General features: G+C 41.2%; 1 protein-coding gene across 1 annotated transcript in view; it reads left to right on the plus strand.

Moving 5' to 3' along the window:
• Nucleotides 1-13,618, plus strand: part of ZFTRAF1 (zinc finger TRAF-type containing 1) — a 48,110-nt gene that overhangs the window by 23,118 nt on the left and 11,374 nt on the right. Inside the window, exons 2-3 of the mRNA XM_074203029.1 lie at nt 7,612-7,850; nt 11,173-11,384. Coding sequence (XP_074059130.1) covers nt 7,612-7,850; nt 11,173-11,384 — 451 coding nt within the window. The remainder of the gene's footprint in view (nt 1-7,611; nt 7,851-11,172; nt 11,385-13,618) is intronic.

The following is a 13,618-nucleotide window of genomic DNA, read 5'->3' on the forward strand; positions in this document are numbered from 1 at the left end:
CCTTTCCAGACTTTGTTACATCAGATTTGAAGGGGGTGGGGGATAAACCTGCCAAATGCTCATTTTTTTTAGTGGGAAAGGAAGGAATTCTTAGTTGTGAAGTTGGGGGACTAATGGGAATCAAAGAATGAACAGGTTGGGGATGCTCACATCTATAGCATGGTATTTGAACTGTCAAGAGACAGACTTCACTGAGGTCATCTTGTGTAATTGACTTGGTATTTTTACATACCTTCAGTGCTGTGGAACAGGTGCAGCCAGGACACTGAGTTAATTAACCAAGGGAAGGGAATTTAAAATCTAGGTCAGGAAAGGCAAACCCACATAAGGCATGTGTTTGCTTACAGCAGAAATAAATTTCCTTAGATTCCAGGTGTGTGGATTTGTGTAAGGGCTTAGTAATTTGGAATCTTGGGAGGAGCTAGTTGGTTCATTGTTATCCTTGGTTCTCCAAGAGGACCAAAATGACATCACTATGTTTGAATCAAATTGCAGTGTGTCCAAATATGGCTGATTAGACCAATAGGAGCTCAGAATTCTCTATCACAGGTTGGGTACAAACAGATCATGTGAACATTTGGGGTGGTTTGTGTATCTCATGTTTGTTTTGACCTGCTTTAATTCTGCTTTGAGAAGCAGATAGTCTGATAGTGTCTTTGTATAACATGACTTATAGGCTGATCAGCTGTGTCGTGATTGATAGACATATTTTCCTCACGTGAAGCTTTGTTTGTTTTTGTGTCTTGTTCTCACATTGGAGAGGACTTTTGTGTAGAATGCCATCTAAGCCTAGTAGATGAGCCATGTACTTTGCTTGCTTGTGTTATGGAAAGTCAGGGAAGGGGTGTTTTTACTCTTTCCTGTATAATTCAGTAACAAAATTTTATATAAAAGCATAATAAGAACTATATTGATTTAATCATCATTCTCAATAAAGACAGTCATAAATTTCTTTTTTAAAAAAGCTTGTGGTAATGGAAATTATTGGAGAGCATGTTACTAATTCATTTTTCATATTGCTAAACTACCCCTCATATTAGAACTCATCCTCTCTTATCCCTCCTGACTCCTTGCAATCACAGAAGTCTATAGTATGTTCTTATTTCCCCTTTCCTACACTATTGAGGTCAGGAAAGGAATTAGACATAATTTTTGCTCTTTATACTCTCCCAAAGCTTTTAGGATCTCTCTCAACTACTTTTTATCTATAGAGTTCTGTATTTATCTTAAGGTTTTCTCCTGTATCTCAAACCCCATTTTTATGCTTGGTGACTTTAATTTCCATGTTGTTGTCTCTTCAAATTCTCTTGCTTCTCATTTTGTCCCTCAGCTTCTAATGATCCCTTCAATTTACTTTAGCCAGCCTAAGGGGTGGTCATATCTTTGATCTTAAAATTCACAAACATTCAACCTCCATAATCTATGACTCTGAAATCCCTTTTATATAAATGCTCTCTGTGCTCTTTCTCTGGCACTTTCCTTGTCAGTTCACCCCTCCATACTTTCCCAGACTAGCACCCTTGCTCTGACCTCACTTCCCTTTAAAATTTCAACCTTATTCTGAACCAGTTCAACTTTACACTGCCTGATCCTTAAATCTCTTACTCTTATCCCATTAAGCTATCATGGCCATCCCATCCCTTTTCAGACTCTTAACTGTTTATTGCTGCTACCATCTTTTTGCCTTTTCTGCTTACTCCAATTTGTATGCTTCTGGGAGAAATCACACACTATGTTGAATTAAATCTGCTACTGGATCAGCATAGTTACACTCTTGATGAATTGTATCGCTGGTCTATTCCAAACTTTCTCTTAAGCCTCCCTTTTGCCCCTTTCCCCCCATCCCAAGCAGAGAACCTCACCTCATACTTTACAGGAAAAAAAAAATCAAGACCTTCTTCCACAATTTCATACTTGAAATAATCTCAGCAGCATCCCCAGTATTTTTCTTTGCTCTAAATTCAGAAGATAAGATGTCTCAATTCCCTAGCAATGCCCTGTACTTGCCATTTTGTTGGTAAGTCCTACAGGAGCTGATTCTCCTAAATGTTCACTCTTTTGCAGTATATTACTTCCTACCTATAGATAATTTCAAATCTTCCTCATCCTTAACTAAAACGACCTTCACTTGAATCTTCAAGCTATCTATCCTGTATCTCTCTTCCTTTCACAGCTTTCTAGAAAAAGCTGACAGTATTGCCTCTAATTTCTTCTCTACTTGTAATTTGACTTAAGATCTCGATCTATACTTAACCACTCTTTCTAAGGTTTCTTTTGAGTGCTTGTTATATTGTTAAATCCATCACTTTCTCAACCCTCATACAGTTTGACTTCTCTGCAGCTTTTTGGCATTGTTGATCATACCCTCTCTCTGAAGACTCTCTCTTCCTGGGTATTTTTTTTTTGACTCTGCTTTGTTGTGATTCTCACCTAGGCAGCTTGGGACTAGAGTGAGAAAGAACTGTTTAATATGGCAATAGATACTAGCTATGAGACTCTGGGCAAATCAACAGTAAAATGGGGATAATAACAGCACCTGCCTCCCAGGGTTGTTGTATCAAATGAGATGACCTAATACCTGGCACATAGTAAATAAATGCTTATTTTTCTTCCTTTCTTCTTGGTCTCCCTACATGATCAGGACCAATTCTTCATGATCTTCTTTTTTAGACTCATCAACTTTGTCCTGTTCCCATGTGCCAGTGTATTCCAGGTCTCTCTGAAACCTTCTGGGTGATCTCATTAACTCTGAATTTACCTCTCATTCTTAGTCATCAGCTCTTATGGATTCAGCATTCATCTCTATACTGATGAATCCCAAATCCCAGCCCTTAACTTTCTCCTGGGTTCTAGTACTGTATATTTCTCCAGTGGCTTTCTGGATAGCTATTTTTCTTAATAAATCTTTATTGATTGATTGATCTCTACTTGGATTGTCTCATAGACCTAATATTCAAAATGTTTCAAAATAACTTCCTATCTTCCCCCACTTTCCTATTTCTGTTGAGGGAACCACCATTTTTTGAGTCTCTAGCTACAGATCCTAAGAATCATTATCAGCTCTTCTTTCCAGCACCCCTCCCCAACACATTTAGTCACTTCTACAATAAAAAGCAAGCTTGTTCAGTATATGGACTATTTTGGCATCTTCTTATACATTGGGGTTGGGGTAGGGCTTAGGAATGCCAACCAGGGAGCTTGCCAGGGATATATTGATGAGGGATTCCATCTGCCAATACAGATCCACAGCTATCCAAAGCCCTACTGAGTATAAGAGAATGACTAGCCTAGGGTCATGTAGCCCAAGCAGGTCCCTCAAATCTTCTTGAGGGCAGGGCTGGTTTCACTTTTGGTTTTATATCCCTGCTGCCTAGTGCAGTACCTGGTAGGGAGTAGCTAAATTGAAGCTAGGATTGCCAGGTGTGGAATGAGAATCAAGATGAGTTGTAAGTTCTTTTCCAGCTCAGATTGTAGGAGCTTCTTGGCCTGTGGCCAGAGCCTCAAAGAGCAACAGGTCCAAGAATGCCCCTCTTTGGACAGAGTTGGGGAGGTAACCAGAGCTGCAAAGAAGAGTATCAAGAGAAGTTAGCAAAGGGGCCAGAGGAATTCACTTCTTCACCAGCCCCTTTACAGATCAAAGATAAGCTAGACTGAGGAAAAGCAGATAGCATTATTGGGAATGGAATTCAGACTCCAGAAGGCTCAGGCTGTTCAAATCCAAGAAAGGTAATTCACCATCCTTTTAAGTACTTATGGATATGAACATCAAACATTCAAGGAGACTAGGTCTCCCTAACATCCTTCCTTTATGAAAAGCAAGATTCTCTGGGATATCTGTAATAAAATTCTTTGTCTATTTTATGCAAAACACTGTGCTGGGTATTATTGATGCAAATACAAATCCTCCCCTAGAAGAGCTTACTTTCTATAAGGCTGTTGTCACATATATGAGTAAATGTAAGTTTTATACAAGACAAAGACATTGTGCCTGGGTCCAGGGGAGAGAGAAACTTAACAAATGGAAGAATCGGGGAAAGATCTTTTGAAGGAAATGACCCTTCAGGGTATACAATAGGAAAGAGGTGAGAAGGGAGAATATTTTGCTTGAGAGATGGAGTATCAGTTATGTTGAATATGTAGGCCAATTTGTCTAGAGCTTAGTGTGAGTAAAGGGTGTTAATATGATTATTAGCTTAGAAAGATAAGACTGGAACGAGAACTGCAAAGGGCTTTAAATTTCAAATAGAGAAGTTTTTATTTTATTCTAAAAGTACGTGGGAATCACTGCAGCTTCCTGAGCAGAAGAGTGGTTTGGTACAAATTGTGTGTTAGAACTGTCAGTCTGGCAAGTGCAAAGAATGGTTGTACATATACATGAGCTTTACCACTCCCTCTGTGCTCTGTAATTTCATTGGTTTTTATACCGTTCTACGTAAAAACTAACAGCCAATAATTTTTGTTGTGTGGTTAATATTTGTAACATATCTGGGTGGAAAGCAAATATATACTGCTATCCCACTGGAAGGTCCAAAGGTAAATTCTTCCTGGAATTTAAAACACTTTGAAGGTATTTTGTGATAGCATTCTCTGAAAATGGGAATCCTACCATCATGATGGGTTTCCTGTTCTAAAAATTTTAAGCTAGTAGTACATAAGGAATAATATTCCTTATTGCCCTCTAGATCGCCCTCTAATTTAGTGGTGGAACTTTACACCAGAGGATGCTTGATAACCATCTACCTTGCCTTGGAGTAACTTTTACATTCCTTTCAGCCCTTTTTGACCTAATCTAAAGTGGTCTCTAAATGTTTTGTGGGGTCCCCCCCATCTTTGCATTTCTTCTTATCTGCTGTTAACTCTATACATCATTTACCGAGATAAGTAACTCAAAGTAAATTTGAAGCATTTTTCACTGACATGTGTTTCCTAGTGTTATTTATTGGGAGCTAGCAAAAAGTCTCTTTTAAGAGCTAAAATCTGGGGAGAGAGTGGAATGGTATATTTACAGATACACAAATAAAAATGGAGGCAAAGAGAATGACCCAAAGCCCAAAGGAAGTTTTCTGTTAAGAGAGATGGAAACCTGCATAGTTAGATGGGTTTGTCAAAATGCCAGGCATAAAAAGAAAGATTAAAGTATCTGATAGCCTGCTTACCTTGGACCAGAGCTCAGCTACCCTTTCCTTCTTCAGCCAGGGGCCTCTCACTTTCAGAGGTGTTTAGTTCTGTTTGTTTTTTTAGGACATATAACTCTTGGTGGGGAGTTCTTTACTGACACCCCTCTGTCCCCATGATACTTCTCTGTGCAGGCCTGCTCTGGAATGGGCCAGTTGTTAGAAGAGATTTGTCTTTGGTTGTTCACAAAGTAGTACTGTTTTTGTTTTGTTTTTTTGGAGGGAGGGATGTGATTGGGGAGGGATTGTGGCAGGGATGTGAGTGAACTAGCCATACTTAAAAGGAGCATTATACTAAATAAACTAAAAGCAAAATAAAACCTCTGTAGTCATTTGGACTTTAAAAGTCAGATTAATTTGAACTATAACTGCCCCTGACCTGGCTTTTTCTATTTCCCATTTGATGGCTGTCACTGAACCATTTCAGGTTTCCTCATCTGCCTAACAAGTTTTCTGGCTAAAAGTAAGACAGAAAGTTGCTCAGAAGAGAAGCTATCAAACTCTTCTACTGAGGACTCTGGAGACTTTGGATTAACTATGGATCCCAGTGAGCCAAGCTATTCCTGTCTATTTCTGTTGAGTTGAAGGGATGTTGGAGATTCTTCCTTCCATATGGTTGTTGGGAGACAAAAGGGAAGGAAGACTGGAAATGGAAACATTGTTGGAGAAAGAAATTAAAATTCTTTTATGTGAATTCACCTAGAAATGAAGCCTTGGTAGTCAGCTTGGGTTGCTTTTAAGCTTCATTGTTTAGCTCATGTACATTAGCCTGAGTTCTAGTGAAATGCCTTTCAAGTATTGTGAGTTGTCTTCTTATAAAACTTATCACAAAATGTCCTTTTAATAGTAAAAGACCCAATTCCTATCCTGTACAATATCTATAGAAAAATCTAGCTCAGGAATAGAATACTATATACCCCACAACTTGGAAACATATTTCTGTTGAAGTTGCTTTTTTTGGAATTGCTTTCTTAAAAATCACCAATGACATGAAAACCAAATATAATTTTTTTGTGTGTGTCCTATACCACTGAAGTACTTGACACTGCTAACTGCTGTTTCCTTCTGACACCATCTTCTTTATTTTGACTTCAGGGATATTACAGATCTGTTTAATAATAGTAATAGTAATTCACTTTTATTTAGTAATTTTAAGTTTCCAAAGGATTTTCCTCACAACAACCCAATGAGCTGGGTGGTATAGACATTATTATCCCCATTTTATAGATAAGGAAAATGAGGCACTGAGAGACTAAGTGACTTGCCTATAATATGAATATTATGTGACCAACAATTGAAGAAAATAGAGGTACTTAGTTTGGAGAAGAATAAATGTAGGTGACATAATAATTATCTAGGTATTCAGCAGACTCTTGTTGGGGAAAAGGTAATATTCGTGTTACATGACTCCAGAGGACAAAAATAGGAGCACTGGGTAGAAGTTACAAAGAAGCAAATTTTCTCTTTTGACATGAGGAAAAGCTTCCTAACTTTGAGAACTTTCTTGAAATAGAAAGGGACTGCTTTAGGGGATGGTAAGATCATCCTCACCCTAAAGCTCTTCAAAGACAAAATGACTACTTGGTTGGTTATGTTGTAAAAGAGGGATCATTTTTCAGATATGATTTAGACAACTTTGCCTCCTAAGTCCCTTCTGCTTCTCAAATTCTGTCATTTGACCCAAGGTGGCTCAGCACAGTTTGTTGGCCTTGTAGAGGAAAGCTTCCTTTTGTGTAAAGTTCATATACCTAGGAAAAAAACTGAACTCCCTGAACTTTCTATTCCAACCTCTGTTCTGTTTCCCAGGCAGTCAGCATAATTTTGGATGGAAGATTCTTCATAAGGAATCAACAATGTTAATTGTCTGCTATATGTCAGGAACTGTGGTAGGTACCTGACGTATATAGCAGACACTTAAAAAATACAACTAGATACAAATAGAAAGAATGAAACAATCCCTATCAAAGAGTTTGCATTCTAACAAAGGAATCAATTTATAAGTTCCTAATGGTTTAAGCAATCTCTATGCCTAGTTTTCTAATGAATAGTACAATTTTTTTTTGTTTTGGAGAAAACTTAGTAAAGATGCCATGCCAGCCTGCTCAGGTCTGCCCATTCACCCCTGGGTACCAAGTTTGCTTACTCAGTCGCCAGTAAATAGCCTAAGAGGAAGTAAACATCCTCTGGGGAGTCACTTGACTGAGCGAAGACAGTCTTTTTGTACCTGTCTCTTGATTCTGCTCCATCCGTCCCCACTAGTGCCCTTTGAGCCCTCACCAGCCTGAATCAGGCTACCATGCTGGTTTTGTACTGTGTTGGTTCCTGTGCGCACACTGGGACTTCGTGGGAGGAGTTGGAGGAAGCGCGTGCGCGCATGCATTTATGTGTGGGTACCCACCAGGTCTATGAAGCTCCATTTCCCTTTCCTTCTTCACAGTGTACTAATGGTCACTTGATGTGCGCTGGCTGTTTTATCCACCTACTAGCAGATGCCCGGCTGAAGGAGGAACAGGCCACATGCCCCAATTGTCGTTGTGAGATCAGTAAGAGCCTCTGCTGCCGAAACCTGGCTGTGGAAAAAGCAGTGAGTGAGCTGCCGTCAGAGTGCGGCTTCTGCATGCGCCAGTTCCCCCGCTCCCTCCTGGAGAGGCATCAGAAAGAGGAGTGCCAGGACAGGTAAAGCGCCCCCGGTGGCTGCTCTCCGCCCCTCCCTTCCTACTTTCCTCCCCCTTCGCAGGAAGTCACAGCCCTATTGGAGATGGGCTCTCTCAGCTCCCTGGCTTTGCCACTGTTAGCTGTCTGAAAGTCACTTGGGAAAGTCACTCTGCTTCTGATCCTCAGTCTCTTCACCTATAAAATGGAGATGAACTTACACATTCTACTTCCCAGAGCTGTTGTGAGGAAAGACTTTGTAACCTTAAGGTATTAGATTATATTTTTGTTGTTCCTTTGCAGTGGTGAACACCAGCCATGTTGACTGAGCACCCCATGAATGAATACAGACCCCTGTTTCTTTTTACCCATCTCTCCAGGAAAGAGTTTCCTCCTTCTCTCCCCCTCCCACCCCCATAGGACAGGCTTCTTACCTTTAGGCTTAGGCTTAGGTTTTATTATCTTCCCCAAGAGTCTAATTTGATCTCTGCTCAGCGTTACTAGGTTTTCTTAGTTTTTATTTAGAATAAGTGATGCTATTTGGACAAGTATGGCTGGCTCTGAAGTCTGGTCATTGGCCTTACAACAGTGGTGAAGGGACTAGAGGTCCCAGCCCTAGCAGTGAAGAGGCTGGAGTCCAGCCATTGGTCAACTTGCTTTCTCAGGTTGGAGAATTAGGAGTGAATCTGAGTATTGAGAATTGCCTTTTCTATCTGGAACTGGAGAAAGATTTCTTCATATAAGACCCCTTATAAGTTTTGCCTGCCTTGGCAACTAGATCAGGCCTGAATATAACCAAGTGAAACATTCCCAAAGACCCAGGTCTACCCCCAAGGTCTTTGCAATGACTGACATAGTTGTTTGGAGAACATAAGCCTTGATCTTCCTACATTTGTTCTTGTACTCATGAGGACACTTTTCTGAGTTGGGTGTCAGTTGGGGAACCTCTGTGTAATGGCACCAGATGCTTGTCTTGTCAGGAAAAATGGCATCCCTGTATCCTGGATTAAGTGCCATTGACTTAGGGTCCAAAAGGTGACTTAAGTTCCTGAAGTGTTTCTTAGGATAAGATGCTAGAGCTTGGGTAGAAAGAGAGACTTAAGAAGATCCTGTGCCGCTCATCCATTTTTAGCCAAGACAGTTTCAGAGTGCGGCTGGAAAAGAGGAGATTCCTGCACTTCACCAAGTGACATGACACAAATCTTGATTGATTCCCACTGATAGTCATCATTCTTGAATTCTGGCTATTTTGAGATATTTGACCTCATATATTTTCCCAGGTGAGAGAGGAGTCTGAGATCTCCTTAAGAGGGGGTTATATGGATGGACAGAGCTGGTATTTTCTTGTCAGGGTTTCGGTCTCAACATAGGTTTACTCTGCTGGAAATAAGTCTGGTTTCCCTAGAGCCACTGTGCCATGGTTAGCATTAGATAAAAAAAAGGGTAAGGGAGAGTTTGGTTATCTCCAACTTAGTGAAAAATGTGATTTGAGTTCGTTGCTTTCCCTATGGTCTTCTGTCTTAATGGTCCCAGAATGATCTTTCTGAAAGGAGCTTGGTAATACTTCTGAGGAAGCAAACAGAAGTCAGCATCCTCAGATCTTAGTTCTGGGGATGAGATAGGTCTGGGACTTAGAACCCAGATCTTTAATTCTTTAAAGAAGGTTTAAGGCCCAGAAGCAGACCAGAAATTGTTGCAGCTTGAATTGAGCCTTACAGAGGAATTTAGACACTCCAGAAGGTTCCAGTGAACCTTCAGAGGGTGATAGGCAAGAAATCTTAAATCCTACCTTTGGAGTGAAGATTGTGAAATTGACCCAGTTCAGAAATTGGTAAAACAGTCTTTTAGCTGTACTTGTCCCATCCCTTTCTTGCGTTTTAGCTCATTTCCCATTTTCTTCATCCTGCTGTGTCTAACTTTCTTTGCAAAGCAAGCCTTTGATGATCATTAGACTAAGATTTAGTTTTCAGTTATTGAATTATCCTTTGGATGTCCTTTTGTACTCTTAATACATCTGCCTTGATCTCCAGGCTTGTCTTTCTCTTGGAGGAAGAAGATTCCTAACAAGGAAGTGGCCCAAAGGTTCAACACGTGAACCAAATCTAGGCATTTGTTGGGCTGGGAAAAGAGGGTTTTAGGAGAGCTAGGGGATCCTGGAGCTGGCAAAAAACAATCTAGGCTTTTGATTAGATGGGATTCTGATTCTGGGGTGACTGCAGGTGATCCTATGCTGTAGAGCAATTAGCCTTTAATCAGGTTGTGACTGATTGTACATTGGTTCTGAGATAGACATTTAGCTATCTTGTCAACACATTCTGTTGTTACTTTTCCAAGTCTGAAGTCAAGGAAATGTGTTCTTTCAAGTCATGGGGGAAAAAAAAAAACCAAACAAACCCTACTGGATAAATGAAAATGTATCTCTTTTGCTATCCTGCCCATGCTTATCCCTTCCCCAAAACAGTTTGATTCCTGTCCAACCTTAGTGGGGACTTTGATGGGGTTTTCTTGGAACTGATCTGACAAATAAATCCAGGTCAAGGTCATTCCCGACCTGAAATACTTTGGAAAGAGGTCCAATTTAATTGAGTAGGGTTCATGGTCCTGATGATCAGTTTGACTTCTCTCCATGCTTCCTTCCTTACCCTTTCCCTGATCTTGTTTTAAAAAGCCTGTTAGAATGGGGTAGTCTGTTAAATTCTTCCTATAGGGAATAGGAGATCATGGTCCCAGCCCTAGCCACAGATAGATATTAGTTAAGGCTTGGGCTGGTACAGTACTAGGAATTTCCTAGATGGGGCATTGACTACCTGATTTCAAGTCTTTTGACCCCTCCTTGCCTAGTTCATCATCAGCAAACTTCCTTTTTGTCTTCCAAGGACTATGAAACTGGGAACACTGATTGGGAGGCATAGGGCTGTGAGCACATTGTAGGACTTAAATCACTTGTTAAATGGAATTGGACTTGAAATGTCAAATAGTAGTAAGAGAAAGCCTTCATTACATTCTGGAGTGCAAAAGTGAAGGGTGCCTAGCATAGTGTGCTTGGGTGATGCTGTGGTAGTGCATGAAGGTGGAAGGGTCCAGGAAAAACAGGGTTTCATTAGTGTGTATGCTGATTCAATTGTAGTGCTGAGATTTGAGACTGATACTGGCTGCCTTGGGCAGCCCAAGTTCAGGGCTCTTCATGGTATATGCCCATGGGTCCCAGGTGACAGTGCTGGGGTATGGCAGGGTCCTGTGCTCTGTCCTTGGGCCTTCATGATCCTTGGCTAGGCCCTCTATGTGCATGCTTTGTGTCCAGATTGTCCAGTGATGCACATGTGCATGTGTGTCATCTTTCTGGCAGGGTTACGCAGTGCAAATACAAACGCATCGGTTGCCCGTGGCAGGGCCCCTTCCATGAGCTGACTGTGCATGAAGCAGAGTGCACACATCCCACCAAGACTGGCAATGAACTAATGGAGATTTTGGATGAGATGGACCAAACCCACAAGAAGGAGATGCAACTATATAACAGCATCTTCAGCCTGCTCAGCTTTGAGAAGATCGGCTACACAGGTAATCATCTGAGAGGCTGTGAGGGGCCCTGGGAACTCCTTATCCTCTGAACATTTTCTTAAGCATATTTTGCCTTGTATTTAACCCTGGCCTCTCTTTTCATGAAAAAGCTGCACAGTGACTGTCTCCAGTACTGTGTGTACTTAAAATCCATTCTGATGTGGGAATGTAGTTTAGCTATATGTATTCCTTCTTCCCTCTCTTTTCAGTGAAGAATGGGGACTGAATATCTGTAGAGGGATAGTTTAGAAACATAGAATGGCATGTTAGGGGAGAAGGGATGAATAGGGACATAGGTCCTGGGTGACAGGAGATGCTAAAGCTAATCAGGATCCTTGGTGAATAGGATTTATGTGTACTAGTCTGGGCTGAGCTGTAATGTGATATAGTCATCCCCTTGTTGGAGGTAAGACAATAGATGCAATCATTTTCAAAGTATGTAAGACCAGAGAGAACTTAGAATCTGAAATCCAGGAAACTGTTGCCATGACCCTTATTGTCTTCTTGAAAATCAAAGTACATCTGAAGTTTGATTATTGACAGACATTCCTTGTCTGCCTTCCTAGCTAGGATCCTGTGCTTCAAGAGAATTCCCTGACCCAAGTGGGTGTTACAAGTCCTCTCCTTGCTGGCGGCCTGGCCCTGGGAGAGGAAAATATGTGATAGGTCTCTTCCAAATTCATCTCATGTGAGTTTTCTCCCTGGTATTGAAAGATTAGGGAGGAACCCCAGCAAGGTTCATCTTTAGGTTGACCCATCCTTGAACCTGTTCTCTCCTTCCTTAGGTACCTAGGAACTCCAACTTAGGTTCTGATTAATCCCAAGGACAGAGAATTAAGGGGCAAAAACCTTGGGGGGTGTGGGATGATGGGAAGATTGGGGAAGAGGGATTAAAAACAGTTGGCAAACAGCATTAACCCACATACCTTATCCTGGACAGACAAGGATATGTTGTTGACCCAGGTAAGTTGACTGTTGCTTTTCTCACTGATAATCTTTTACAACTCTTGCAGATCTCTTGATCAGTGTATTAGGTTAGATAATGTGAATCTGAACTAAAAAATGTATGGGTATGGGTCTTGAGTTGAGATGGGATAGGGCACCTAATTTTTTGTTACTCAGAAATGACTGACCCCTTGGGGCTGAGATGAGAAGTTCCTTGGGGATCCTGGATTCTCTTGCCCACTGGAGAAAAACAGAGCATCCTTGTTTTCAGGCACTTAATCAGCAATGTATTGTAAAAAGCTATCAAAAAATGCCTCCCTTTTAGAAGATTCAGACACCAGACTTAGCTGTGAAAACACAGTTCATCTGTCCTAGGTGCTTCTGAGACAGAACGGTAACTGACAGAGCTGTTAAATACTAGCAGGCCAGATCTCATGGATCTTTGGCCTAAGAGGGGATTTTAACAGGCAGCAATGCCGTTCTACATGGGGTCTGAACATGCTGGGGCAGCGGGTGCCATTGTGGGCATCCCAAGCCGTGGCCTACACAGGAGTCTCTGCCTTGGCACCAAGTGCAGGGTTGCACTTGAGAGAAGAAACTTGTTTCCCAAGATGCTGGGGACTGACTTGACCTGTGCTCTGTTGTGGAATCCCCAGTTAAGGACCATGTTCTCCATCCCTAGCCATCCTTGGGGAGTTGAGTGATGGGAATGAGCCAGGCTGTTAACCATATCCCATACAGTCTATGGGGCTGGAGGCCAGATTAGGACTGCTCTCCTGCCCCTTATCAACACTTTGTGATGAGACAGATTTGGGTTATTATTGATTCCAGGAAAAATGATGTTGGTCCTAGACTAATACCATAAATTGTGTGTAGCTTGAAATAACTGGTCAACCTTACTACACAGATATGTTGTGCTTGCTCAATTTTCTCTCATAGAAAATGTTGGATAATATGTACCTCTGTATGAATTGCACAATAAGGCTGTATATGTAGCTGTGCTTTGAGATTTCTTGGTTTGTAAAGACTTAACACATGGAAACTACCTGCTTAATCCAGGGTGATAGCTTGAGAACATTGGCTATGCCCTCTGGTGGACCTGGCCGGCTAAGGGTTTCCTGGACTGAGCCAAGAGGACTATATCTGGAAAGGTTTGGTTAGTTGTATTTGATTTACAAGCCTCTTTGCAAATCTGAGCCCAGAGCAGCTCAACCCAATGTATTGTTTTCTTTATACATAATCTATACATGTATCTCATCTGGCATTCTTTGTACCCTGCTGAAAACGGA

The sequence above is a fragment of the Macrotis lagotis genome, chromosome X (genome assembly GCF_037893015.1).
Source record: "Macrotis lagotis isolate mMagLag1 chromosome X, bilby.v1.9.chrom.fasta, whole genome shotgun sequence".
Taxonomy (NCBI): domain Eukaryota; kingdom Metazoa; phylum Chordata; class Mammalia; order Peramelemorphia; family Peramelidae; genus Macrotis; species Macrotis lagotis.